Source organism: Atractosteus spatula, chromosome 5, assembly GCF_055471065.1.
Source record: "Atractosteus spatula isolate fAtrSpa1 chromosome 5, fAtrSpa1.hap1, whole genome shotgun sequence".
Taxonomy (NCBI): Eukaryota; Metazoa; Chordata; class Actinopteri; order Semionotiformes; family Lepisosteidae; genus Atractosteus; species Atractosteus spatula.
In genome coordinates this window covers 10,398,875-10,425,931 of record NC_142710.1, presented here as the reverse complement: position 1 = coordinate 10,425,931, position 27,057 = coordinate 10,398,875, and the positions used below count along the sequence as shown (strand labels likewise).

At 54.9% G+C, this 27,057-nt stretch overlaps 1 protein-coding gene across 1 annotated transcript in view; it reads left to right on the top strand.

The window, feature by feature from the left end:
- The window catches only part of itgam.1 (integrin, alpha M (complement component 3 receptor 3 subunit), tandem duplicate 1), a 46,939-nt gene that overhangs the window by 11,845 nt on the left and 8,037 nt on the right, over positions 1 to 27,057 (top strand). The window contains exons 2-24 of the mRNA XM_088915726.1: positions 1,177 to 1,282; positions 2,842 to 2,942; positions 3,670 to 3,740; positions 4,530 to 4,644; positions 5,159 to 5,289; positions 6,696 to 6,844; positions 7,285 to 7,438; positions 7,796 to 7,946; positions 9,585 to 9,655; positions 12,168 to 12,291; positions 13,366 to 13,490; positions 13,974 to 14,120; positions 14,961 to 15,167; positions 16,895 to 17,025; positions 17,600 to 17,742; positions 20,104 to 20,255; positions 20,352 to 20,483; positions 21,613 to 21,686; positions 21,833 to 22,177; positions 22,431 to 22,530; positions 22,862 to 22,996; positions 23,319 to 23,429; positions 26,797 to 26,879. Of these exons, the coding sequence (XP_088771852.1) occupies positions 1,177 to 1,282; positions 2,842 to 2,942; positions 3,670 to 3,740; positions 4,530 to 4,644; positions 5,159 to 5,289; positions 6,696 to 6,844; positions 7,285 to 7,438; positions 7,796 to 7,946; positions 9,585 to 9,655; positions 12,168 to 12,291; positions 13,366 to 13,490; positions 13,974 to 14,120; positions 14,961 to 15,167; positions 16,895 to 17,025; positions 17,600 to 17,742; positions 20,104 to 20,255; positions 20,352 to 20,483; positions 21,613 to 21,686; positions 21,833 to 22,177; positions 22,431 to 22,530; positions 22,862 to 22,996; positions 23,319 to 23,429; positions 26,797 to 26,879 (3,058 nt within the window). The remainder of the gene's footprint in view (positions 1 to 1,176; positions 1,283 to 2,841; positions 2,943 to 3,669; positions 3,741 to 4,529; positions 4,645 to 5,158; positions 5,290 to 6,695; positions 6,845 to 7,284; positions 7,439 to 7,795; positions 7,947 to 9,584; positions 9,656 to 12,167; positions 12,292 to 13,365; positions 13,491 to 13,973; positions 14,121 to 14,960; positions 15,168 to 16,894; positions 17,026 to 17,599; positions 17,743 to 20,103; positions 20,256 to 20,351; positions 20,484 to 21,612; positions 21,687 to 21,832; positions 22,178 to 22,430; positions 22,531 to 22,861; positions 22,997 to 23,318; positions 23,430 to 26,796; positions 26,880 to 27,057) is intronic.

Sequence of the window (27,057 nt, the reverse complement as noted above, 5' to 3'; positions counted from 1 at the left end):
CCTGACTGTGTGTGAGAGTCAGTGTCTGGGGTGGGGGGTCAGTGTGACCCTGACTGTGTGTGAGAGTCAGTGTCTGGGCCTGTGGGGGTCAGTGTCACCCTGACTGTGTGTGTGAGTCAGTGTCTGGGCCTGTGGGGGGCAGTGTGACCCTGACTGTGTGTGTGAGTCAGTGTCTGGGCCTGTGGGGTCAGTGTGACCCTGACTGTGTGTGAGAGTCAGTGTCTGGGCCTGTGGGGGTCAGTGTCACCCTGACTGTGTGTGAGAGTCAGTGTCTGGGCCTGTGGGGGGCAGTGTGACCCTGACTGTGTGTGAGAGTCAGTGTCTGGGGTGGGGGGTCAGTGTGACCCTGACTGTGTGTGAGAGTCAGTGTCTGGGCCTGTGGGGGGCAGTGTGACCCTGACTGTGTGTGAGAGTCAGTGTCTGGGCCTGTGGGGGGCAGTGTGACCCTGACTGTGTGTGAGAGTCAGTGTCTGGGGTGGGGGGTCAGTGTGACCCTGACTGTGTGTGAGAGTCAGTGTCTGGGCCTGTGGGGGGCAGTGTGACCCTGACTGTGTGTGAGAGTCAGTGTCTGGGCCTGTGGGGGGCAGTGTGACCCTGACTGTGTGTGAGAGTCAGTGTCTGGGGTGGGGGGTCAGTGTGACCCTGACTGTGTGTGAGAGTCAGTGTCTGGGCCTGTGGGGGGCAGTGTGACCCTGACTGTGTGTGAGAGTCAGTGTCTGGGCCTGTGGGGGGTCAGTGTGACCCTGACTGTGTGTGAGAGTCAGTGTCTGGGGTGGGGGGTCAGTGTGACCCTGACTGTGTGTGAGAGTCAGTGTCTGGGGTGGGGGGTCAGACTGCAGCCTCTACAGACTCAGCCCTGAGCTCTGCTAGTGACATCAGGTGCAGCTGGTCCTCCAGGCCTGTGGGGGGCAGAGTAACACAGTGTGGACACTGTATTAACACAGAGAGACAGAGGAGTCTGGCTGTGGTTTCCTTTGCCTGCTCTTCTAGAGAAAACTAATTCCGTTGAATTATTTCAGAAAACATCTGGGGAAACACAGACAGCACCGCCTAGACAGGATGTTAAAATTAAATTATTTGGATTATCAATCAGACAGTCTCTCTATCTACCTCTCTGTCACTTTCTTTAAAAGAGTCCTGGATTTGCTCATGTTTTCTTATTCTTATCCTTCTCAGTTGTGTTGGAGCTCAAAGCCTTCAATATCGACACTTCGCCCTGGATTAAGTTCTCTGATCCAGCCAAGGACTTTGGATATCGCGTCCTGCAGTTAGACACCAGCAGGTGAGAAAGAAAGAGAGACAGGAGCCCCAGAGTCTCTTATAAAAGCCGGTGCAGGTGTGTACAGAGACAGGAGCCCCAGAGTCTCTTATAAAAGCAGGAGCAGGTGTGTACAGAGACAGGAGCCCCAGAGTCTCTTATAAAAGCCAGTGCAGGTGTGTACAGAGACAGGAGCCCCAGAGTCTCTTATAAAAGCAGGAGCAGGTGTGTACAGAGACAGGAGCCCCAGAGTCTCTTATAAAAGCCAGTGCAGGTGTGTACAGAGACAGGAGCCCCAGTCTCTTATAAAAGCCGGCGCAGGTGTGTACAGAGACAGGAGCCCCAGAGTCTCTTATAAAAGCCAGCGCAGGTGTGTACAGAGACAGGAGCCCCAGAGTCTCTTATAAAAGCAGGAGCAGGTGTGTACAGAGACAGGAGCCCCAGAGTCTCTTATAAAAGCCAGTGCAGGTGTGTACAGAGACAGGAGCCCCAGAGTCTCTTATAAAAGCCGGCGCAGGTGTGTACAGAGACAGGAGCCCCAGAGTCTCTTATAAAAGCCGGCGCAGGTGTGTACAGAGACAGGAGCCCCAGAGTCTCTTATAAAAGCCGGCGCAGGTGTGTACAGAGACAGGAGCCCCAGAGTCTCTTATAAAAGCCGGTGCAGGTGTGTACAGAGACAGGAGCCCCAGAGTCTCTTATAAAAGCCAGTGCAGGTGTGTACAGAGACAGGAGCCCCAGAGTCTCTTATAAAAGCAGGTGCAGGTGTGTACAGAGACAGGAGCCCCAGAGTCTCTTATAAAAGCCAGTGCAGGTGTGTACAGAGACAGGAGCCCCAGAGTCTCTTATAAAAGCAGGTGCAGGTGTGTACAGAGACAGGAGCCCCAGAGTCTCTTATAAAAGCAGGTGCAGGTGTGTACAGAGACAGGAGCCCCAGAGTCTCTTATAAAAGCCAGTGCAGGTGTGTACAGAGACAGGAGCCCCAGAGTCTCTTATAAAAGCTGGCGCAGGTGTGTACAGAGACAGGAGCCCCCGAGTCTCTTATAAAAGCCAGTGCAGGTGTGTACAGAGACAGGAGCCCCAGAGTCTCTTATAAAAGCCAGTGCAGGCGTGTACAGAGACAGGAGCCCCAGAGTCTCTTATAAAAGCCAGTGCAGGTGTGTACAGAGACAGGAGCCCCAGAGTCTCTTATAAAAGCCAGTGCAGGTGTGTACAGAGACAGGAGCCCCAGAGTCTCTTATAAAAGCCAGTGCAGGTGTGTACAGAGACAGGAGCCCCCGAGTCTCTTATAAAAGCAGGCGCAGGTGTGTACAGAGACAGGAGCCCCAGAGTCTCTTATAAAAGCAGGTGCAGGTGTGTACAGAGACAGGAGCCCCAGAGTCTCTTATAAAAGCCGGTGCAGGTGTGTACAGAGACAGGAGCCCCAGAGTCTCTTATAAAAGCCGGTGCAGGTGTGTACAGAGACAGGAGCCCCAGAGTCTCTTATAAAAGCCGGCGCAGGTGTGTACAGAGACAGGAGCCCCAGAGTCTCTTATAAAAGCCGGCGCAGGTGCATTGAGAATGTTGAATCTGTGTTAATTTCACAGGCTCCTCGTTAGCGCTCCTCTGGAGAGGAAGGGTAGGAACAGAGGGCTGATCTACAGGTGTGACGTGGGTTCGAGAGGCTGTTCTGCACTCCAGATCTCGGGTAAGAGCCGGAGGAGAGACGTGAGGATCGGGGTGCGAGTCTCTCTTGCCGTTTTTTTTGAGGTACCTCGGCCTCGGACTCGGCCCTGTCACCATCAAGAGCCATGCGGGCGAGATTGGCTGCTCGGTAGCGCCCACTTGTGGCTGACTGGAACACAACAACAACAATAAGAGGAAGAAGACTCCACACTGGAAACGCTGTGTCCCCGTCAGTGTCCAGCCCTAGTCTTTTATAGCTCACCATCACTGTACTGGGGCATCAGGACCCACACAGAGCGCAGGGAGAGAGCGCCCCCTGCTGGCCCCACTCACCCCTCTCCCAGGAGTCTCCCCTCCAGGTACTGGCCAGGCTCCCCCTGCTGGGCTCCAGTGGGCTGTGAGCTGGGTGAGAGCGCCCCCTGCTGGGCTCCAGTGGGCTGGGAGCTGGGAGAGAGCGCCCCCTGCTGGGCTCCAGTGGGCTGTGAGCTGGGTGAGAGCGCCCCCTGCTGGCCCCACTCACACCTCTCCCAGGAGTCTCCCCTCCAGGTACTGGCCAGGCTCCCCCTGCTGGGCTCCAGTGGGCTGGGAGCTGGGTGAGAGCGCCCCCTGCTGGGCTCCAGTGGGCTGGGAGCTGGGAGAGAGCGCCCCCTGCTGGGCTCCAGTGGGCTGGGAGCTGGGTGAGAGCGCCCCCTGCTGGGCTCCAGTGGGCTGGGAGCTGGGTGAGCTCACAAAGCTCTGTTTCCTCCTAGTCCCTGATTATGCTGTGAACATGTCTCTGGGGCTCTCGATGGCTGTAGATTCCAGACCCGACAGAGCACTGGTCAGTCTCCCTCAGGGCACTGTTAATGTACTGGAGTGTCCAGTCAGTGTGTCTGTATTAACCCCTCTCTCTCTCAGTGCAGTGTTAATGTACTGGAGTGTCCAGTCAGTGTGTCTGTATTAACCCCCCTCTCTCTCAGTGCAGTGTTAATGTACTGGAGTGTCCGGTCAGTGTGTGTGTATTAACCCCTCTCTCTCTCTGTGCAGTGTTAATGTACTGGAGTGTCCAGTCAGTGTGTGTGTATTAACCCCTCTCTCTCTCAGTGCAGTGTTAATGTACTGGAGTGTCCAGTCAGTGTGTCTGTATTAACCCCTCTCTCTCTCAGTGCAGTGTTAATGTACTGGAGTGTCCAGTCAGTGTGTCTGTATTAACCCCTCTCTCTCTCAGTGCAGTGTTAATGTACTGGAGTGTCCGGTCAGTGTGTCTGTATGAACCCCTCTCTCTCTCTGTGCAGTGTTAATGTACTGGAGTGTCCAGTCAGTGTGTGTGTATTAACCCCTCTCTCTCTCTGTGCAGTGTTAATGTACTGGAGTGTCCAGTCAGTGTGTCTGTATTAACCCCTCTCTCTCTCAGTGCAGTGTTAATGTACTGTATTAACCCCTCTCTCTCTCAGTGCAGTGTTAATGTACTGGAGTGTCCAGTCAGTGTGTGTATTAACCCCTCTCTCTCTCAGTGCAGTGTTAATGTACTGGAGTGTCCAGTCAGTGTGTGTGTATTAGCCCCCCTCTCTCTCAGTGCAGTTTTAATGTACTGGAGTGTTATTGTCGGGTGTGTGTATGTGCTGTACAGGTGTGTGGTCCTACCATTCCTCGAGACTGTGAGTCCATCACTACCTACAACGGCTTGTGCTTTGAACTGGACAGCGGTCTGAGAGTCAACAGGATGCTCCCCACTGGCTTGAGAGGTTAGTCAGGAGCAGATAACCTGTTTATGAAATTTAACTTTAATGAGAGTTATATTCACATAAATACATGGTATATTGGTTTAGAGAGTGTTATTGGCTTCATATTATAGTTTGTTAGTTCAGATTAGAGTGAGCTAATTCATATCAGAGAGTATTATTTCCCATTAGAGTTTAGTTCAGATTAAAAGGTGGTCATTTATTTAGAGTAGAGTATGTTAATTCAGATTAGAGTGTGATAATTACTATATATTACAGTGTTATAATTCAGATTAGGTGGTGTTAATTAAGATTTGAGATTACAATGTGTTAATTGAGATTAGAGTGTGTTAATTCCTTCAGAGTGGAGGGTGTTAATTGAGATTATGATGTGTTAATTCCTTCAGATTAGAGTGTGTTAATTGAGATTAGAGGGTGTTAATTCCTTCAGATCAGAGTCTGCTCCGTGAGACGTCTGCAGTGTTGAACAGTAATCTGCGTTGTCTCTAAACGTCCTCATGGCTGTGTCCTGTTGCAGAGTGTCCGAAGTCGGGGACAGATATAGCGTTTCTCCTGGACGGCTCTGGCAGCGTGAATTCTTATGACTTCAGTCAGATGAAGAAGTTTGTGCAGAATCTGATCACGCAGTTCATCAGCCGGAACACCCAGGTGCGCGGGATTATTGTGCATTTTTACCATTAATTATTATTTTTATTATTATTAGCATTATTATTATAATTTAAAAGTGGTTTATTCACTTAAAAGTGAATACACAGAACCAGTTCAATAAAAGCCCTTTTGAGGAAGCAGCTTGAGAGTCTGGATGTGGAAGAGCTCAGGCTGGGGGGCTCTCTGACACCCCTGGGGATACAGCTCCTGAGTGTTGGGGTGCAGCAGGAGAAGCCCCTGTCACCCCCAGCGTGTCAGCAGTCTTGGGGGACAGACAGGAGAGCAGAATTAGACAATGTGGACGAGCTCAGGCTGGGGGGCTCTCTGACACCCCTGGGGATACAGCTCCTGAGTGTTGGGGTGCAGCAGAAGAAGCCCCTGTCACCCCCAGAGTGTCGACAGTCTTGGGGGACAGACAGGAGAGCAGAATTAGACGATGTGGACAAGCTCAGGCTGGGGGGCTCTCTGACACCCCTTGGGATACAGCTCCTGGGGTTCGGGGGCGCAGCAGGAGACGTCTACACTCTGAGAGCGGGGTCAGAGGAGTGGGGGCGCAGGACGAGAGCAGCTCAGACAGGTACTGAGGCGCTGAGCCGTGCAGAGTCTTACAGGTGAGCAGGAGGATCTGGGCCTGGACATGAAACCAGACAGGAAGCCAGTGCAGGGGCTCCAGGACAGGAGTGATGGATTCACGCCACTCTGAAAAGAGAGTTTTATAGGGGATTTACAGTAGATTCCCCAGTGAGGAGAGCGTTACAGCCGTCAACTCAGGAGAAAAGTGTTGACCAGCATTTCGGCCACAGCTAACGACAACCCAGGACGTAGTTTGGCGGTATTTCTGAGGTGGAAGACTGATGTGGGTCAAAAGTCTAGCCTGGATCATATATCCGCCCCCCCTGCCATGGGTAACAAAAAGAGTTCTTTCAGGGCAGACGACACGATCCGGGGCGGAGTGAGGAAAACACAGGGAAAAGACAGGCAGGAGTCGGGAATGAAGACGGGGGGCGTGTCCATGGTGCGCAGGTGTCCAGGGGGGAGAGTCCGGGGCGAACAGTCCAAAACAGGGTCCAGCGGGAAAATCCAAGACGAAGGCAAAAGGTCCAGAACCGGGCGGTCCGAACGAGACCAGAGCCGGGTCGGGACCGGCAGGGGCGCACGATGTGGCGGTCAACGCAGAGCCCCGAACGGAGGGGGCGTCCGGCTTTTAAGGGGGGCTGGGAGGAGGCTGGAACGGGGGGCCAGGGGCGCAGAACCAGGTCCGAAGCGGATGAGCCAGGGCGCCCTTAAGGGGGAGGGGCTACCATCGCGACGGCGTGTTGGACTGCAAGTGGGGTACCGGGCCGCGCCCAGCTGCTGGGGGGGGGTCTCCAGCCCTGTCTCCGTGTCTCCCTGTCTCCCCTCCGCAGTTCGCCGCCATGCAGTACTCCGACAGATTCCAGACGCACTTCACCTTCTCCGAGTTCTCGGCCACCGTGGGCAGCTGGCAGCGCCTGGTGGACCGCATCCAGCAGCTGCAAGGGTACACACACACCCCCACCGCCATCCGCAAAGTGGTGTAAGTCCAGAGGGTACTGATCCCATCCGATCCGATAAGATCAGACCAGATCGCTGTGTCGGCCACATACCATGTCTGCGTGAGGAATCTGTCATCTCGCAGACCCCCAGCTCGCTCTCCAGAGACACACACACACACACACACACACACACACACACACACACACACAGGGAGAGAGGAGCTGGGGGTCAGGGCGCAGGGTCACACATATATACAGCACCCCTGGAGCAGCTGGGGTTCAGGGGCCTCGCTCAGGGGCCCCAACACTCCAGGAGACACACACACATGGGGAGAGAGGAGCTGGGGGTCAGGGCGCAGGGTCAGACATATATACAGCACCCCAGAGCAGTTGGGGTTCAGGGCCTGGCTCAGGGGCCCATCACGTGTGGGATGTGAGCTGCTCGGCGTGCTCAGAGCCTCACCCTGCCACTGCCCTGCAGGCGGGAGCTGTTCGTGGCCAGCCGCGGAGCGAGGGACAACGTCAACAAGGTGCTCCTGGTCATCACCGATGGGAAGACCTACGGCGACAACACGCCTCTGGCAGACGTAGTGGCTGAAGCAGAGGGAAAGGGGATCGTTCGCTACGCTATAGGGGTACACAGCCTGTCTGTCTGCCTGGCTCTCTGACTCCTGACTGTCTGCCTGTCTCTCTGTCTGTCTGCCTGGCTCTCTGCCTCCTGACTGTCTGATTGTCTCTCTGTCTGTCTGCCTGGCTCTCTGCCTCCTGACTGTCTGATTGTCTCTCTGTCTGTCTGCCTGTCTCTCTGTCAGTCTGCCTGTCTGATTGTCTGTCTGCCTGACTGTCTGAATGTCTCTCTGTCTGTCTGCCTGTCTCTCTGTCTCCTGACTGTCTGCCTGACTGTCTGAATGTCTCTCTGTCTATTTTCTTGTCTGTCCATCTCTCTGACTGAATATCACACTGATGGTGCCTGTTCTCCCTCATGTCTGCAGGTGGGAAGGGCCTTTTCTGACACTGATGCCAAGAGAGAACTGAACACCATTGGTTCACGGCCTTCCAAAGACTATGTCTTCCAAGTGCAGGACTTCAGCGCCTTAGATAGCATCAGACAAGCACTGCAGGACAAGATATTCGCCATTGAGGGTGTGTCTCACAGCAAATACACATGAACAAATACATATTCGAGTATTTCAGTATCACCCAGATTGACCAGCGATCGGACCAGCGATCGCTGGACTGTAGGTGTACAGTGTGACCCCTATCGGACCAGCGATCACTGGACTGTAGGTGTACAGTGTGACCCCGACTGGACCGGTGATCTCTAAACTGTAGGGGTACAGTGTGACCCAGACTGGACTGTAGGGGTACAGTGTGACCCAGACTGGATTAGAGGGGGACAGTGTGACCCAGACTGGACCAGTGATCTCTGGACTGGAGGGGGACAGTGTGACCCAGACCGGACCAGTGATCTCTGGACTGTAGGGGTACAGTGTGACCCAGACTGGGCTGTAGGGGGACAGTGTGACCCAGACTGGACCAGTCATCTCTGGACTGGAGGGGTACAGTGTGACCCAGACTGGACCAGAGATCTCTGGACTGGAGGGGGACAGTGTGACCCAGACTGGACCAGTGATCTCTGGACTGGAGGGGGACAGTGTGACCCAGACCGGACCAGTGATCTCTGGACTGTAGGGGGACAGTGTGACCCAGACTGGGCTGTAGGGGGACAGTGTGACCCAGACTGGACTGGAGGGGGACAGTGTGACCCAGACTGGGCTGTAGGGGGACAGGGTGACCCAGACTGGACCAGTGATCTCTGGACTGTAGGGGTACAGTGTGACCCAGACTGGGCTGTAGGGGGAGAGTGTGACCCAGAGTGGGCTGTAGGGGGACAGTGTGACCCAGACCGGACCAGTGATCTCTGGACTGTAGGGGTACAGTGTGACCCAGACTGGACCAGTGATCTCTGGACTGGAGGGGTACAGTGTGACCCAGACTGGGCTGTAGGGGGACAGTGTGACCCAGACTGGACTGGCGATCTCTGGACTGTAGGGGTACAGTGTGACCCAGACTGGGCTGTAGGGATACAGTGTGACCCAGACTGGGCTGTAGGGGGACAGTGTGACCCAGACTGGACCAGTGATCTCTGGACTGGAGGGGTACAGTGTGACCCAGACTGGGCTGTAGGGGGACAGTATGACCCAGACTGGACCGGCGATCTCTGGACTGTAGGGGTACAGTGTGACCCAGACTGGGCTGTAGGGGGACAGTGTGACCCAGACTGGGCTGAAGGGATACAGTGTGACCCAGACTGGACCAGTGATCTCTGGACTGTAGGGGGACAGTGTGACCCAGACTGGGCTGTAGGGGGACAGTGTGACCCAGACTGGACCAGTCATCTCTGGACTGGAGGGGTACAGTGTGACCCAGACTGGACCGGCGATCTCTGGACTGTAGGGGGACAGTGTGACCCAGACTGGGCTGTAGGGGTACAGTGTGACCCTGACTGAGCTGTAGGGGGACAGTGTGACCCTGACTGGGCTGTAGGGGGACAGTGTGACCCAGACTGGACCAGTGATCTCTGGACTGGAGGGGTACAGTGTGACCCAGACTGGGCTGTAGGGATACAGTGTGACCCAGACTGGGCTGTAGGGGGACAGTGTGACCCAGACTGGGCTGTAGGGGGACAGTGTGACCCAGACTGGGCTGTAGGGGGACAGTGTGACCTACACCGGACAGTGATTGTCTGGGCCTGATGACGTTTCCTCTGCCTGCCCTCAGGAACGCAGACTTTGGGAGGGTCGTTCGAAATGGAGCTGGCGCAGGAGGGCTTCAGCTCCGCCTTCTTCTCGGTGAGTGACTGCTGCTGCCCCCCCGCCGGCCCCCGCCGGCCCCACCGCAGAGCGAATCGCCAGGGGACAAACAGACAGCGCCGCGACGACGCGCTCAGGCAGGGGGCTGCAGTTCCCCCTGCGCTCCAGCCATCTTCCTGCTCCCAGTTCCCATCCTTCATCTCGGTTGTCTGGGCTCTGCTATTATTCCTGGAAGGCGGTGTGTTCGCTTCGTTCTGCCTGGATGCCTCCCCGGCGCTGGGCTCCGCCCGCCCGCTATCCTCGGTCCTGGGACTCGCACACCCGGGGGCCAGTGAGCAGTGTCGGTGCGTCACTCGCACAGCGGACACCAACAGGGGGTGCCAACAGGGGGTCCCCGGCTCTGGTCTTGGGGGAGAGAGGGGGTCCCCGGCTCTGGTCTTGGGGAGAGAGGGGGTCCCCGGCTCTGGTCCTGGAGAGAGGGGGTCCCCGGCTCTGGTGCTGGGGAGAGAGGGGGTCCCCGGCTCTGGTCTTGGGGAGAGAGGGGGTCCCCGGCTCTGGTCCTGGAGAGAGGGGGTCCCCGGGCTCTGGTCCTGGGGAGAGAGGGGGTCCCCGGCTCTGGTCTTGGGGAGAGAGGGGGTCCCCGGCTCTGGTCCTGGAGAGAGGGGGTCCCCGGCTCTGGTGCTGGGGAGACAGGGGGTCCCCGGGCTCTGGTCCTGGGGAGAGAGGGGGTCCCCGGCTCTGGTCTTGGGGATCCCAGATACAGACTGTAAAGGTCCGGGCTCCTGCGCAGACGGCATCATCCGGAATGGAGAGCAGGACATCAGGGAGGAGAGGGAGGGGATCAGGAGGGGCTGACAGACGGGGGGCCTGAGGGCGGGGAGCCGGGGCTCGGGGGGCGTGGCCCAGGCAAACTGACCCAGACAGTCCGGGGGGGAGACCGGGGCGCAGGCCAGTCCAGGAGCCGGGGGATCCATCCGAGACAGACGGGTTCCGATCCGGAAACGGGATCCGGGGCAGGGACAGGGACTCAAACCAGGCGTTGCGAGCCCCGGACTCAGGGGTCAGGGTGAAGTCGAGGTGAAGCGGGTTGCTGGTTCGAATCCCGCAGCCCAGCAGAGGAATCCTACTCTGTTGGGCCCCTGCACAAGGCCCCTGAACCCCACCTACTCCAGGGGCGCCGTATAAGTGGCTGACCCTGCGCTCTGACCCCCAGCTCCTCTCTCCCTGTGTGTGTGTGTGTGTGTGTGTGTGTGTGTGTGTGTGTGTGTGTGTGTGTGTGATCCAGGGGCGTGTGTGTGTGTGTGTGTGTGTGTGTATGTGTGTGTGTGTGATCCAGGGGCTGTGTGTGTGTGTGTGTGTGTGTGTGTGTGTATGTGTGTGTGTGTGATCCAGGGACTGTGTGTGTGTGTGTGTGTGTGTGTGTGTGTGTGATCCAGGGACTGTGTGTGTGTGTGTGTGTGTGTGTGTGTGTGTGTGTGTGTGTGTGTGTGTCTCCTCACACAAGACATTGTATCTGGCCGATACAACGATGTGATCTGATCTGAAGAGCTCACCGGCGAGTCTTGAGCCGGAGGAGTTAGGCTGAGAGCAGTGAGCCGAGGCGCAGAGCCGGAGGAGTTAGGCTGAGAGCAGTGAGCCGAGGCGCAGAGCCGGAGGAGTTAGGCTGAGAGCAGTGAGCCGAGGCGCAGAGCCGGAGGAGTTAGGCTGAGAGCAGTGAGCCGAGGCGCAGAGCCGGAGGAGTTAGGCTGAGAGCAGTGAGCCGAGGCGCAGAGCCGGAGGAGTTAGGCTGAGAGCAGTGAGCCGAGGCGCAGAGACGGAGGAGTTAGGCTGAGAGCAGTGAGCCGAGGCGCAGAGCCGGAGGAGTTAGGCTGAGAGCAGTGAGCCGAGGCGCAGAGCCGGAGGAGTTAGGCTGAGAGCAGTGAGCCGAGGCGCAGAGACGGAGGAGTTAGGCTGAGAGCAGTGAGCCGAGGCGCAGAGCCGGAGGAGTTAGGCTGAGAGCAGTGAGCCGAGGCGCAGAGCCGGAGGAGTTAGGCTGAGAGCAGTGAGCCGAGGCGCAGAGACGGAGGAGTTAGGCTGAGAGCAGTGAGCCGAGGCGCAGAGCCGGAGGAGTTAGGCTGAGAGCAGTGAGCCGAGGCGCAGAGACGGAGGAGTTAGGCTGAGAGCAGTGAGCCGAGGCGCAGAGCCGGAGGAGGACCAACAGGCATCATGCGGGGAGCGTGATCCCAGAAGCCCCGCACGAGCGAGGGTCTGGGGCAGAAGAGGGGGCGACCCCCCGGGTCAAAGTCAGGAAGTCAGGTGGGCCTGACTTCCTGCCGGACCGCGTGGTCACGGCAGCCGGCTGACGAGCGGGGGGGAGGCGGTGGGACTCCCCCAGAGCTGGGGTCCGGGCTTCCGGGGCGCCCCCAGGCAGGGTGAGCTGAGCTACCGCCCGAGGCCCCTCACCGCCGAGCGCCTGCAGCTGCTGGTCCGCCCCGCGCGGGGGGGTAGTTGACATCCTTCCCCCTGGGGCGCCCCTGCTCACGCCCCGCGCCTCTGCTCCTGTGTTGTGTAGAGAAGCCCAATCCTGGGTGCGGTGGGGGCGTTCGACTGGACGGGGGGCTACCTGCGGTACGAGCGCGTGGGGAACAGGTCGACCTTCGTCAACCACAGCGCCAGCGAGAAGGACTCGTACCTGGGTGAGCAGGGCCCCCGGGGGCCCGGGGGAGCACGGCGTCAGGGGAGGGGGTGTGGGCTCTAGAGTGTGTTCGGTCTTGAGTGTGTGTGATCTGCAGTGTGTGTTCAGTCTAGAGTGTGTGTGCGACCTAGAGTGTGTTTGATCTAGAGTGTATGTGATCTAGATCCAGGGACTGTGTGTGTGTGATCAGGGGACTGTGTGTGTGTGATCCAGGGGAAGTTTGTGTGTGATCCAGGAGCTGTGTGTGTGTGATCCAGGGACTGTGTGTGTGTGTGTGTGTGTGTGTGTGTGTGTGTGTGTGTGTGATCCAGGGGCTGTGTTTGTGTGTGAGTGTGTATGTGTGTGTGTGTTTGTGATCCAGGGGCTGTGTGTGTGTGTGTGTGTGTGTGTGTGAGATCCAGGGGCTGTGTGTGTGTGTGTGTGTGTGTGTGTGTGTGAGATCCAGGGGCTGTGTGTGTGTGTGTGTGTGTGTGTTTGTGATCCAGGGGCTGTGTGTGTGTGTGTGTGTGTGTGTGTGAGATCCAGGGGCTGTGTGTGTGTGTGTGTGTGTGTGTTTGTGATCCAGGGGCTGTGTGTGTGTGTGTGTGTGTGTGTGTGTGTGTGATCCAGGGGCTGTGTTTGTGTGTGTGTGTGTGTGTGTGATCCAGGGGCTGTGTGTGTGTGTGTGTGTGTGTGTGAGTGATCCAGGGGCTGTGTGTGTGTGTGTGTGTGTGTGTGTGTGTGTGTGTGTGTGTGTGAGTGTGTATGTGTGTATGTGATCCAGGGGCTGTGTGTGTGTGTGTGTGTGTGTGTGTGTGAGTGATCCAGGGGCTGTGTGTGTGTGTGTGTGTGTGTGTGTGATCCAGGGGCTGTGTGTGTGTGTGTGTGTGTGAGTGATCCAGGGGCTGTGTGTGTGTGTGTGTGTGTGTGTGTGTGTGATCCAGGGGCTGTGTGTGTGTGTGTGTGTGTGTGTGAGTGATCCAGGGGCTGTGTGTGTGTGTGTGTGTGTGTGTGTGTGTGTGTGTGTGTGATCCTGGGGCTGTGTGCTCTATACTCTTCATGTTCCGGTGTTGTTTCTTGTCTTTGTCTGACTCAGGCTACTCAATGGCAGTGGGCACGAGAAATACAAATAAATACATCATTCTGGGGGCTCCTCGCGCTGGCCACAAGGGCCAGGTGGTTGTGTTCTCTAGCAGAATGCAGACTATTGACGGAACACAGGTCTGAACTCATTTCTCATTCCCTGTATTAACCCCTCTCTCTCAGTGCAGTGTTAGTGTACTGGAGTGTCCAGTCAGTGTGTGTGTATGAACCCCTCTCTCTCAGTGCAGTGTTAGTGTACTGGAGTGTCCAGTCAGTGTGTGTGTATGAACCCCTCTCTCTCTCAGTGCAGTGTTCATGTACTGGAGTGTCCAGTCAGTGTGTCTGTATTAACCCCCCTCTCTCTCAGTGCAGTGTTAATGTACTGGAGTGTCCAGTCAGTGTGTGTGTATTAACCCCTCTCTCTCTCTCAGTGCAGTGTTAATGTACTGGAGTGTCCAGTCAGTGTGTGTGTATTAACCCCTCTCTCTCTCAGTGCAGTGTTAATGTACTGGAGTGTCCAGTCAGTGTGTGTGTATTAACCTCTCTCTCTCTCAGTGCAGTGTTAATGTACTGGAGTGTCCAGTCAGTGTGTCTGTATTAACCCCTCTCTCTCTCTCTCAGATCGGGTCGTATTTCGGAGCGGAGGTGTGTGTTGTAGATGTGGACTCGGACTCCAGCATCGACCTCCTCCTGATCGGAGCCCCGATGTTCTATGACGGGGTGTCCAGGAGGCAGGGGCAGGTCAAAGTCTGTCCCCTCTCCTCTTCGGTAAGTGCCGTGTCCGTCTGTCCAGTCCGACAAGATCACCGGGAACCGGCCCTGCTTTTCCCCAGAACGGTACAGACAGCGAGTACTGCTCAGGTCTTTACATTGTTACACATCGACCAGCTGACACCAGACGTCTCCGCCTGCACTGGAGGTTGGGTCCTTACAGGACACGGACAAACGTGCTTCAATCTGCTTTTACACAACTGCACGGCTCCCTCTTGTCACGAAACAGTTCCTTCCGGGCCCTATGCAGGCGACGCCATCCGGAGTAGTGAGGAAACACTGGGGAGACAGTCACGCAGGAGACGGGGGGCGTGTCCTTGGTGCGCAGGTGTCCAGGGGAGTGAGTCCCGGGCGAACAGTCCAAGAGGAAGTCCAAACGGGGAATCCGAAACACAAGCATAAGTCCAGGGCCAGGCGATCCATCCAGGGGATTAAAAACAGACAGACAGACAGAGACAGAGACAGAGACAGAGACAGAGAGAGCACGATTGTGCCAGAGTCTGTTGCTGTGGCTAAACCTTCCTTCTCTCTGCGCTGTTTGATTCACACAGTCCGACAGTCCGCAGTCTGAACCCTTGTGTCCTCGTTCACGATCTGGACACAGTCTCCATGGGTCCTGACAGAGTGCAGGAAAGCTTTCCTGTAGTATATCACAGGACACCATTATGTGTTTCATTTCCATCTGCAAGCAGGAGAGTCTCAATCTGTCAGAGTACTTTCCGCTTTTTTGTAATATTAGTGTAGAAACACCGTCTAGGAACCTTAGGATGTGAAGATTGTCTTTAAAAGGATCTGCTCATAAGCTGGGTGTCACAGTCTCGTCCGCCTGTCTGTCAGGGCCGATTTGTCTGTGCGGACAACACCCTGCAGGGCGCGGACGGGGTGCAGTTTGGGCGTTTCGGGGCGTCCCTGGCCCAGGTGCTGGACCTGAATGGAGACGGGCTGGTGGAAGTGGCCGTAGGTGCTCCCCTGGAGGATGGGGGGCAGGGCAGCGTGTATATCTTTCACGGGAGGAGAGGGGGGGTGGACCCCACTTTCTCACAGGTAAGTCACTCCAAACCACCTGTGTGAGGGGACTTAATTCAGCCTGTTGTATCGTCTCGTATTGTCTGATGTCTGTGTTCATCTCTCTGTGTGAGGAGTGTCTCTGGGCTCTGTATTAGGGTCTGTATTCATCTCTCTGTGTGAGGAGTGTCTCTGGGGTCTGTATTGGGGTCTGTATTCATCTCTCTGTGTGAGGAGTGTCTCTGGGGTCTGTATTAGGGTCTGTGTTCATCTCTCTGTGTGAGGAGTGTCTCTGGGGTCTGTATTAGGTTCTGTGTTCATCTCTCTGTGTGAGGAGTGTCTCTGGGGTCTGTATTAGGGTCTGTGTTCATCTCTCTGTGTGAGGAGTGTCTCTAGGGTCTGTATTAGGGTCTGTGTTCATCTCTCTGTGTGAGGAGTGTCTCTGGGGTCTGTATTAGGGTCTGTGTTCATCTCTCTGTGTGAGGAGTGTCTCTAGGGTCTGTATTAGGGTCTGTGTTCATCTCTCTGTGTGAGGAGTGTCTCTGGGGTCTGTATTAGGGTCTGTGTTCATCTCTCTGTGTGAGGAGTGTCTCTGGGGTCTGTATTAGGGTCTGTGTTCATCTCTCTGTGTGAGGAGTGTCTCTGGGGTCTGTATTAGGGTCTGTATTGATCTCTCTGTGTGAGGAGTGTCTCTGGGGTCTGTGTTAGGGTCTGTGTTCATCTCTCTGTGTGAGGAGTGTCTCTGGGGTCTGTATTAGGGTCTGTGTTCATCTCTCTATGTGAGGAGTGTCTCTGGGGTCTGTATTAAGGTCTGTGTTCATCTCTCTGTGTGAGGAGTGTCTCTGGGGTCTGTATTAGGGTCTGTATTCATCTCTCTGTGTGAGGAGTGTCTCTGGGGTCTGTATTAGGGTCTGTGTTCATCTCTCTGTGTGAGGAGTGTCTCTAGGGTCTGTATTAGGGTCTGTGTTCATCTCTCTGTGTGAGGAGTGTCTCTGGGGTTTGTATTAGGGTCTGTATTGATCTCTCTGTGTGAGGAGTGTCTCTGGGGTCTGTATTAGGGTCTGTGTTCATCTCTCTGTGTGAGGAGTGTCTCTGGGGTCTGTATTAGGGTCTGTGTTCATCTCTCTGTGTGAGGAGTGTCTCTGGGGTCTGTATTAGGGTCTGTGTTCATCTCTCTGTGTGAGGAGTATCTCTGGGGTCTGTATTAGGGTCTGTATTCATCTCTCTGTGTGAGGGGTGTCTCTGGGGTCTGTATTAGGGTCTGTGTTAATCTCTCTGTGTGAGGAGTGTCTCTGGGGTCAGTATTAGGGTCTGTGTTCATCTCTCTGTGTGAGGAGTGTCTCTGGGGTCTGTATTAGGGTCTGTGTTCATCTCCCTGTGTGAGGAGTGTCTCTGGGGTCTGTATTAGGGTCTGTGTTCATCTCTCTGTGTGAGGAGTGTCTCTGGGGTCTGTATTAGGGTCTGTGTTCATCTCTCTGTGTGAGGAGTGTCTCTGGGGTCTGTATTAGGGTCTGTGTTCATCTTTCTGTGTGAGGAGTGTCTCTGGGGTCTGTATTAGGGTCTGTGTTCATCTCTCTGTGTGAGGAGTGTCTCTGGGGTCTGTATTAGGGTCTGTGTTCATCTCTCTGTGTGAGGAGTGTCTCTGGGGTCTGTATTAGGGTCTGTGTTCATCTCTCTGTTTTAATGTCTCTATTATTATATGTGCCTCTACCATCTGTATTTGGGTTTCTAATCACTATCACTCCCAACCACTTCTTTATTTGCAGAGAATCGCTGGGTCCTCAGTGTCCCCAGGACTGCAGTATTTCGGTCAGTCTCTTTCCAGCTCACAGGACCTTAGCGGGGACAGTCTGACTGACATCGCCGTGGGATCCAGAGGCTCTGTGCTTCTCCTCAGGTACAGTACCACAAGGAACAGGAGCAGCAGCAGGAGAAAAAGCAATAACAACAGTCATCACACTGCAAGAGTTTAAGATATAGTTGCAGAAGAAAGCACAACTACATTTGCAATTACAACAGCCAAAGCAGAAACAGCAACACAGTTACTGTAGATCAGATCAGATCGCTGTATGAGCCAGGTACAGTCTCTTGTGTGAGGAATCTGTCTTCTCACAGAGCCCAGCTCGCTCTCCACAGACAGACAGACAGACAGACAGACAGACAGAGACACACCCACACCCACACCCACACACACACACACACAGGGAGAGAGAAGCTGGGGGTCAGAGCGTAGGGTCAGACATTTATACGTCACCCCTGGAGCAGTTGGGGCGAAGGGCCTCGCTCAGGGGCCCAACAGAGTAGGATTCCTCTGCTGGCTGCAGGATTTGAACCGGCAACCCTCCAGCCACAGTGCCACTGCTTCGTATAATGAGTACAGCAGCTGCAGTAACAGTAGTTGCAGGGCTCACAGTGAACACACTAATGTCAAGAGGATCAGCTGCTGCAACCATGTCTGTGTTCTGCATTAGGTCCAGGCCAGTCTTGCTGGTTAAGACTCAAGTGACCTACAGTCCCAGCAAGATTTCGACCGAGAGCACAGACTGCAAAGCAACGAAAAGGAATGAAGCTAAAGTGTGCTTTCAAGTCTCTAAAGTCACCAAGGACAATATTGGTAAACTCTCCCCCTTGGTATATAATCGTGCTTTCGGTGGATTGTTTCGAGAGTTCATATGAGGGGTGAAATTCACCTCTGTGTGAGAGGTGACTCTGGGGTCTGTATTAGGGTCTGTGTTCATCTCTCTGTGTGAGGAGTGTCTCTGGGGTCTGTATTAGGGTCTGTGTTCATCTTTCTGTGTGAGGAGTGTCTCTGGGGTCTGTATTAGGGTCTGTGTTCATCTCTCTGTGTCAGGAGTGTCTCTGGGGTCTGTATTAGGGTCTGTATTCATCTCTCTGTGTGAGGAGTGTCTCTGGGGTCTGTGTTCATCTCTCTGTGTGAGGAGTGTCTCTGGGGTCTGTATTAGGGTCTGTGTTCATCTCTCTGTGTGAGGAGTGTCTCTGGGGTCTGTATTAGGGTCTGTGTTCATCTCTCTGTGTGAGGAGTGTCTCTGGGGTCTGTATTAGGGTCTGTGTTCATCTTTCTGTGTGAGGAGTGTCTCTGGGGTCTGTATTAGGGTCTGTATTCATCTCTCTGTGTGAGGAGTGTCTCTGGGGTCTGTGTTCATCTCTCTGTGTGAGGAGTGTCTCTGGGGTCTGTATTAGGGTCTGTATTCATCTCTCTGTGTGAGGAGTGTCTCTGGGGTCTGTATTAGGGTCTGTGTTCATCTTTCTGTGTGAGGAGTGTCTCTGGGGTCTGTATTAGGGTCTGTATTCATCTCTCTGTGTGAGGAGTGTCTCTGGGGTCTGTGTTCATCTCTCTGTGTGAGGAGTGTCTCTGGGGTCTGTGTTCATCTCTCTGTGTGAGGAGTGTCTCTGGGGTCTGTATTAGGGTCTGTGTTCATCTCTCTGTGTGAGGAGTGTCTCTGGGGTCTGTATTAGGGTCTGTGTTCATCTTTCTGTGTGAGGAGTGTCTCTGGGGTCTGTATTAGGGTCTGTATTCATCTCTCTGTGTGAGGAGTGTCTCTGGGGTCTGTGTTCATCTCTCTGTGTGAGGAGTGTCTCTGGGGTCTGTATTAGGGTCTGTATTCATCTCTCTGTGTGAGGAGTGTCTCTGGGGTCTGTATTAGGGTCTGTGTTCATCTTTCTGTGTGAGGAGTGTCTCTGGGGTCTGTATTAGGGTCTGTGTTCATCTCTCTGTGTCAGGAGTGTCTCTGGGGTCTGTATTAGGGTCTGTATTCATCTCTCTGTGTGAGGAGTGTCTCTGGGGTCTGTGTTCATCTCTCTGTGTGAGGAGTGTCTCTGGGGTCTGTATTAGGGTCTGTATTCATCTCTCTGTGTGAGGAGTGTCTCTGGGGTCTGTGTTCATCTCTCTGTGTGAGGAGTGTCTCTGGGGTCTGTATTAGGGTCTGTGTTCATCTCTCTGTGTGAGGAGTGTCTCTGGGGTCTGTATTAGGGTCTGTGTTCATCTCTCTGTGTGAGGAGTGTCTCTGGGGTCTGTATTAGGGTCTGTGTTCATCTTTCTGTGTGAGGAGTGTCTCTGGGGTCTGTATTAGGGTCTGTATTCATCTCTCTGTGTGAGGAGTGTCTCTGGGGTCTGTGTTCATCTCTCTGTGTGAGGAGTGTCTCTGGGGTCTGTATTAGGGTCTGTATTCATCTCTCTGTGTGAGGAGTGTCTCTGGGGTCTGTATTAGGGTCTGTGTTCATCTCTCTGTGTGAGGAGTGTCTCTGGGGTCTGTATTAGGGTCTGTGTTCATCTCTCTGTGTGAGGAGTATCTCTGGGGTCTGTATTAGGGTCTGTATTCATCTCTCTGTGTGAGGGGTGTCTCTGGGGTCTGTATTAGGGTCTGTGTTAATCTCTCTGTGTGAGGAGTGTCTCTGGGGTCAGTATTAGGGTCTGTGTTCATCTCTCTGTGTGAGGAGTGTCTCTGGGGTCTGTATTAGGGTCTGTGTTCATCTCTCTGTGTGAGGAGTGTCTCTGGGGTCTGTATTAGGGTCTGTATTCATCTCTCTGTGTGAGGAGTGTCTCTGGGGTCTGTATTAGGGTCTGTGTTCATCTCTCTGTGTGAGGAGTGTCTCTGGGGTCTGTATTAGGGTCTGTGTTCATCTCTGTGTGAGGAGTGTCTCTAGGGTCTGTATTAGGGTCTGTGTTCATCTCTCTGTGTGAGGAGTGTCTCTGAGGTCTGTATTAGGGTCTGTATTGATCTCTCTGTGTGAGGAGTGTCTCTGGGGTCTGTATTCATCTCTCTGTGTGAGGAGTGTCTCTGAGGTCTGTATTAGGGTCTGTGTTCATCTCTCTGTGTGAGGAGTGTCTCTGGGGTCTGTATTAGGGTCTGTGTTCATCTCTCTGTGTCAGGAGTGTCTCTGGGGTCTGTGTTCATCTCTCTGTGTGAGGAGTGTCCCAGCCAGACCCCGTGACGGTAGCTGCCCCTTTCCGCAGGTGTCCTGCAGGCCACCATCAATTACACCCTCACCCTGGACGCCACCCGGTTGCGCTACAGGGCCCACTTCAAGCCCAACATGCGCCAGCTCCTGGGCAGCGTCCTCGTGGGGCTGGGGCTGAAGTGCCTTTCTCACCCGTTCGAGATCCCCGTGAGTGTCCGCCTCGTTGAGCCCTGCCCACAGGGCGCCTGGAGCCCCTTGCCCACTCGTCTCCCCACTCCCCCCTTTTCTCTCTCTCCGCCCCAGAGCTGTCCCGAGGACTCCCTGAGCTCTCTCTCCAACGAGCTGCAGTTCTCCATGACCGGTCTGCCCTCTTCCTCGGCCGACGGCCTGAGCCCCATCCTCGACCCCGGGTCTGGACGGAAAACCTTCTTCCCTGTGAGTCCCTCGCTCTCTGTCTGTCTCTCTCTCCAGCCCTCTGCATCTGTTTCTTTCTTCTCTCTCTGTCTCTCTGTCTCTCTCTCTCTCTCTCTCTCTCTCTTTGTCTGTCTCCGGTGTCTCTCTCTCTCTCTGTCTGTCTCCGGTGTCTCTCTCTCTCTGGTGTCTGTCTGTCTGTCTGTCTCTGGTGTCTCTCTTTCTGTCTGTCTCTCTCTTTCTCTAGTGTCTCTCTCTGTCTGTCTCTCTGTCTCTCTCTTTCTCTGGTGTCTCTCTCTCTGTCTGTCTCTGGTGTCTCTCTCACTCTGTCTGTCTCTGGTGTCCGTCTGTCCCTGGTGTCTCTCTTTCTGTCTGTCTCTCTCTTTCTCTAGTGTCTCTCTCTGTCTGTCTCTCTGTCTGTCTGTCTCTCTCTTTCTCTGGTGTCTCTCTCTCTGTCTGTCTCTGGTGTCTCTCTCACTCTGTCTCTCTCTGGTGTCTGTCTGTCTCTGGTGTCTCTCTTTCTGTCTGTCTCTTTCTCTGGTGTCTCTCTCTGTCTGTCTCTGGTGTCTGTCTGTCTCTGGTGTCTGTCTGTCTCTCTCTTTCTCTGGTGTCTCTCTGTCTGTCTCTGGTGTCTCTCTCTCTGTCTGTTTCTGGTGTCTCTCTCTGGTGTCTCTCTTTCTGTCTGTCTCTGGTGTCTGTCTCTGGTGTCTGTCTCTGGTGTCTCTCTGTCTATCTCTGGTGTCTCTCTTTCTGTCTGTCTCTGGTGTCTCTCTCTCTCTCTGTCTCTGGTGTCTCTCTCTCTCTCTGTCTGTCTCTGGTGTCTCTCTGTCTCTGGTGCCTCTCTCTGTCTGTCTCTGGCCTCTCTCTGTCTGTCTCTGGTGCCTCTCTCTGTCTGTCTCTGGTGTCTCTCTCTCTCTCTGTCTCTGGTGTCTCTCTCTCTCTCTGTCTGTCTCTGGTGTCTCTCTCTCTCTCTGTCTGTCTCTGGTGCCTCTCTCTCTCTCTGTCTGTCTCTGGTGCCTCTCTCTGTCTGTCTCTGGTGCCTCTCTCTGTCTGTCTCTGGCGCCTCTCTCTGTCTCGGTCTGTCTCCCCAGCTGGAGACAGTTTCAGTGAAGAGGTGGTCTATGTGTGTTGACCCAGTCTCTCGTCTTCTCAGCTGGACTTTGAGAGGCAGTGTGGTGCGGATGAGAAGTGTGTCGATGATCTCAAAGTGGACTTCAACTTCTCCAGGTACGGGCAGAGAGGCCTGCTGTGTTTCTCAACCCTGAGGCTCGGATCACGTCTCCGTCTCCGATCCGTACAGTGGTTGTACGGACACAGAGGGCTGTGTGTGGGCGTCATGCCTGCTCCTGTGATGAGTGTCCTGTGTCTCTCAGGGTGCCGGAGCTGCAGGTGGGGATCTCTCCTGTCCTCAACCTGACTGTCGCCGTAGAGAACAGAGGAGAGGACTCCTACAACAGCCGGGTCATTTTCACCTACCCCTCGGTGCTGTCCTACCGCCGAAACACCCTGCTGCAGGTACTCCCACGCTACTACACTGTTACTACACGCCTACAGGCACCACTGAAACACCCTGCTGCAGGTACTCCCACTCTACTACACTGTTACTACACTCCTACAACAGCCGGGTCATTTTCACCTACCCCTCGGTGCTGTCCTACCGCCGAAACACCCTGCTGTAGGTACTCCCACGCTACTACACTGTTACTACACGCCTACAGGCACCACTGAAACACCCTGCTGCAGGTACTCCCACTCTACTACACTGTTACTACACTCCTACAACAGCCGGGTCATTTTCACCTACCCCTCGGTGCTGTCCTACCGCCAAAACACCCTGCTGCAGGTACTCCCACGCTACTAAACTGTTACTACACGCCTACAGGCACCACTGAAACACCCTGCTGCAGGTACTCCCACGCTACTACACTGTTACTACACGCCTACAGGCACCACTGAAACACCCTGCTGCAGGTACTCCCACTCTACTACACTGTTACTACACTCCTACAACAGCCGGGTCATTTTCACCTACCCCTCGGTGCTGTCCTACCGCCGAAACACCCTGCTGCAGGTACTCCCACGCTACTACACTGTTACTACACGCCTACAGGCACCACTGAAACACCCTGCTGCAGGTACTCCCACTCTACTACACTGTTACTACACTCCTACAACAGCCGGGTCATTTTCACCTACCCCTCGGTGCTGTCCTACCGCCGAAACACCCTGCTGCAGGTACTCCCACGCTACTAAACTGTTACTACACGCCTACAGGCACCACTGAAACACCCTGCTGCAGGTACTCCCACGCTACTACACTGTTACTACACGCCTACAGGCACCACTGAAACACCCTGCTGCAGGTACTCCCACTCTACTACACTGTTACTACACTCCTACAGGCACCACTGAAACACCCTGCTGCAGGTACTCCCACTCTACTACACTCTACTACACTCTTACTACACTCCTACAACAGCCGGGTCATTTTCACCTACCCCTCGGTGCTGTCCTACCGCCGAAACACCCTGCTGCAGGTACTCCCACGCTACTACACTGTTACTACACGCCTACAGGCACCACTGAAACACCCTGCTGCAGGTACTCCCACGCTACTACACTGTTACTACACTCCTACAGGCACCACTGAAACCCCCTGCTGCAGGTACTCCCACTCTACTACACTGTTACTACACTCCGACACACCCTGCTTACACACCCTAGTGCAGATATGACTGCAGTAACGTGCTGCTGGACCCTTAGTAGACCAGTGCTCTAGTGTTACTCGCAGCCCGTGGCGCTGGCGCTGCTCGAGTCCTGCCCCAGCGCTCTGTTGACTGACCGGCGGTGGGCTCCCAGTTTGACAGGAGGGCCACAGTCCAGTGTGAGGGGACGGCCGGCGAGGAGACCTCCAGCCTGAGGAACATCACCTGCCTCATCAGCAAGCCCATCCTGAAGGGCGGCTCCAGGGTGAGTCGGTCCTGCCCTGCCCTGCTGCCGGTCCGACGGTCCAGCTGCAGGACGACAGCAGTGGACAGAGACAGCACAGTGTGACACAGAACAAGGACAGGACAGGACAGTGAGACACAGACCAGTGACAGGACAGCACAGTGTCAGTGAGACACAGGCCACTGACAGGACAGCACAGTGTCAGTGAGACACAGACCAGTGACAGGACAGCACAGTGTCAGTGTGACACAGGCCACTGACAGGACAGCACAGTGTCAGTGAGACACAGACCAGTGACAGGACAGCACAGTGTCAGTGAGACACAGGCCACTGACAGCACAGGACAGTGAGACACAGACCAGTGACAGGACAGCACAGTGTCAGTGAGACACAGGCCACTGACAGGACAGCACAGTGTCAGTGTGACACAGGCCACTGACAGGACAGCACAGTGTCAGTGAGACACAGGCCACTGACAGGACAGCACAGTGTCAGTGTGACACAGGCCACTGACAGGACAGCACAGTGTCAGTGAGACACAGACCAGTGACAGGACAGCACAGTGTCAGTGAGACACAGGCCAGTGACAGCACAGGACAGTGAGACACAGACCAGTGACAGGACAGCACAGTGTCAGTGAGACACAGGCCACTGACAGGACAGCACAGTGTCAGTGAGACACAGACCAGTGACAGGACAGCACAGTGTCAGTGTGACACAGGCCACTGACAGGACAGCACAGTGTCAGTGTGACACAGGCCACTGACAGGACAGCACAGTGTCAGTGAGACACAGACCAGTGACAGGACAGCACAGTGTCAGTGAGACACAGGCCACTGACAGGACAGCACAGTGTCAGTGAGACACAGACCACTGACAGGACAGCACAGTGTCAGTGTGACACAGGCCACTGACAGGACAGCACAGTGTCAGTGAGACACAGACCAGTGACAGGACAGCACAGTGTCAGTGAGACACAGGCCACTGACAGGACAGCACAGTGTCAGTGAGACACAGACCAGTGACAGGACAGCACAGTGTCAGTGAGACACAGACCACTGACAGGACAGCACAGTGTCAGTGTGACACAGGCCACTGACAGGACAGCACAGTGTCAGTGAGACACAGACCAGTGACAGGACAGCACAGTGTCAGTGAGACACAGGCCACTGACAGGACAGCACAGTGTCAGTGAGACACAGACCAGTGACAGGACAGCACAGTGTCAGTGAGACACAGGCCACTGACAGGACAGCACAGTGTCAGTGTGACACAGGCCACTGACAGGACAGCACAGTGTCAGTGAGACACAGACCACTGACAGGACAGCACAGTGTCAGTGAGACACAGGCCACTGACAGGACAGCACAGTGTCAGTGAGACACAGACCAGTGACAGGACAGCACAGTGTCAGTGTGACACAGGCCACTGACAGGACAGCACAGTGTCAGTGAGACACAGACCAGTCACAGGATAGCACAGTGTCAGTGTGACACAGGCCACTGACAGGACAGCACAGTGTCAGTGAGACACAGACCAGTGACAGGACAGCACAGTGTCAGTGAGACACAGGCCAGTGACAGGACAGCACAGTGTCAGTGAGGGACAGCACAGTGACAGCACAGTGTCAGTGTGACACAGACCAGTGACAGGACAGCACAGTGTCAGTGAGACACAGGCCACTGACAGGACAGCACAGTGTCAGTGAGACACAGACCAGTGACAGGACAGCACAGTGTCAGTGTGAAACAGGCCACTGACAGGACAGGACAGTGTCAGTGAGACACAGGCCAGTGACAGGACAGCACAGTGTCAGTGAGGGACAGCACAGTGACAGCACAGTGTCAGTGAGACACAGGCCAGTGACAGGACAGCACAGTGTCAGTGAGGGACAGCACAGTGACAGCACAGTGTCAGTGAGACACAGGCCAGTGACAGGACAGCACAGTGTCAGTGAGACACAGACCAGTGACAGGACAGCACAGTATCAGTGTGACACAGACCAGTGACAGGACAGCACAGTGTCAGTGAGACACAGGCCAGTGACAGGACAGCACAGTATCAGTGTGACACAGACCAGTGACAGGACAGCACAGTGTCAGTGAGGGACAGCACAGTGACAGCACAGTGTCAGTGAGACACAGGCCAGTGACAGGACAGCACAGTGTCAGTGAGACACAGACCAGTGACAGGACAGCACAGTGTCAGTGTGAAACAGGCCACTGACAGGACAGGACAGCACAGTGTCAGTGAGACACAGACCAGTGACAGCACAGTGTCAGTGAGACACAGGCCACTGACAGCACAGCACAGTGTCAGTGAGACACAGGCCAGTGACAGGACAGCACAGTGTCAGTGAGACACAGGCCAGTGACAGCACAGTGTCAGTGTGACACAGACCAGTGACAGCACAGTGTCAGTGAGACACAGGACAGGACAGCACAGTGTCAGTGTGACACAGGCCACTGACAGGACAGGACAGCACAGTGTCAGTGAGACACAGACCAGTGACAGGACAGCACAGTGTCAGTGTGAAACAGGCCACTGACAGGACAGGACAGCACAGTGTCAGTGAGACACAGGCCACTGACAGGACAGCACAGTGTCAGTGAGACACAGACCAGTGACAGGACAGCACAGTGTCAGTGAGACACAGGCCAGTGACAGGACAGCACAGTGTCAGTGAGACACAGACCAGTGACAGGACAGCACAGTATCAGTGTGACACAGGCCACTGACAGGACAGCACAGTGTCAGTGAGGGACAGCACAGTGACAGCACAGTGTCAGTGAGACACAGGCCAGTGACAGGACAGCACAGTGTCAGTGAGACACAGGCCAGTGACAGCACAGTGTCAGTGTGACACAGACCAGTGACAGCACAGTGTCAGTGAGACACAGGCCAGTGACAGGACAGGACAGCACAGTGTCAGTGTGACACAGGCCACTGACAGGACAGGACAGCACAGTGTCAGTGAGACACAGACCAGTGACAGGACAGCACAGTGTCAGTGAGACACAGGCCAGTGACAGCACAGCACAGTGTCAGTGAGACACAGACCAGTGACAGGACAGCACAGTGTCAGTGAGACACAGGCCAGTGACAGCACAGCACAGTGTCAGTGAGACACAGACCAGTGACAGGACAGCACAGTGTCAGTGAGACACAGGCCAGTGACAGCACAGTGTCAGTGCGACACAGACCAGTGACAGCACAGTGTCAGTGAGACACAGGCCAGTGACAGGACAGGACAGCACAGTGTCAGTGTGACACAGACCAGTGACAGCACAGTGTCAGTGAGACACAGACCAGTGACAGGACAGCACAGTGTATGTATTTGTTATGTATTTCTATATCACTTAACCAGAGTTCTGTCACTGGACTACAGGTTGTATTTTTGGCCACTTTTGATGTGGACAGCAGTAGCCAGCAGTGGTCCTCAGAGGTCACCATCTCTGCTAATGCCACCAGGTACTCTTCCGCTACTCACATTTTACTCACACTCTACTCTGCACACTACACAATCTGCTAGGTGCTCACACTGTACTCTGTACTCACTATCACCACACTCTGCTAGTTACTCACACTCTACCCTAGAATTACTAACACCACACTCTGCTAGGTACTCACACTCTACTTTTATCTTACT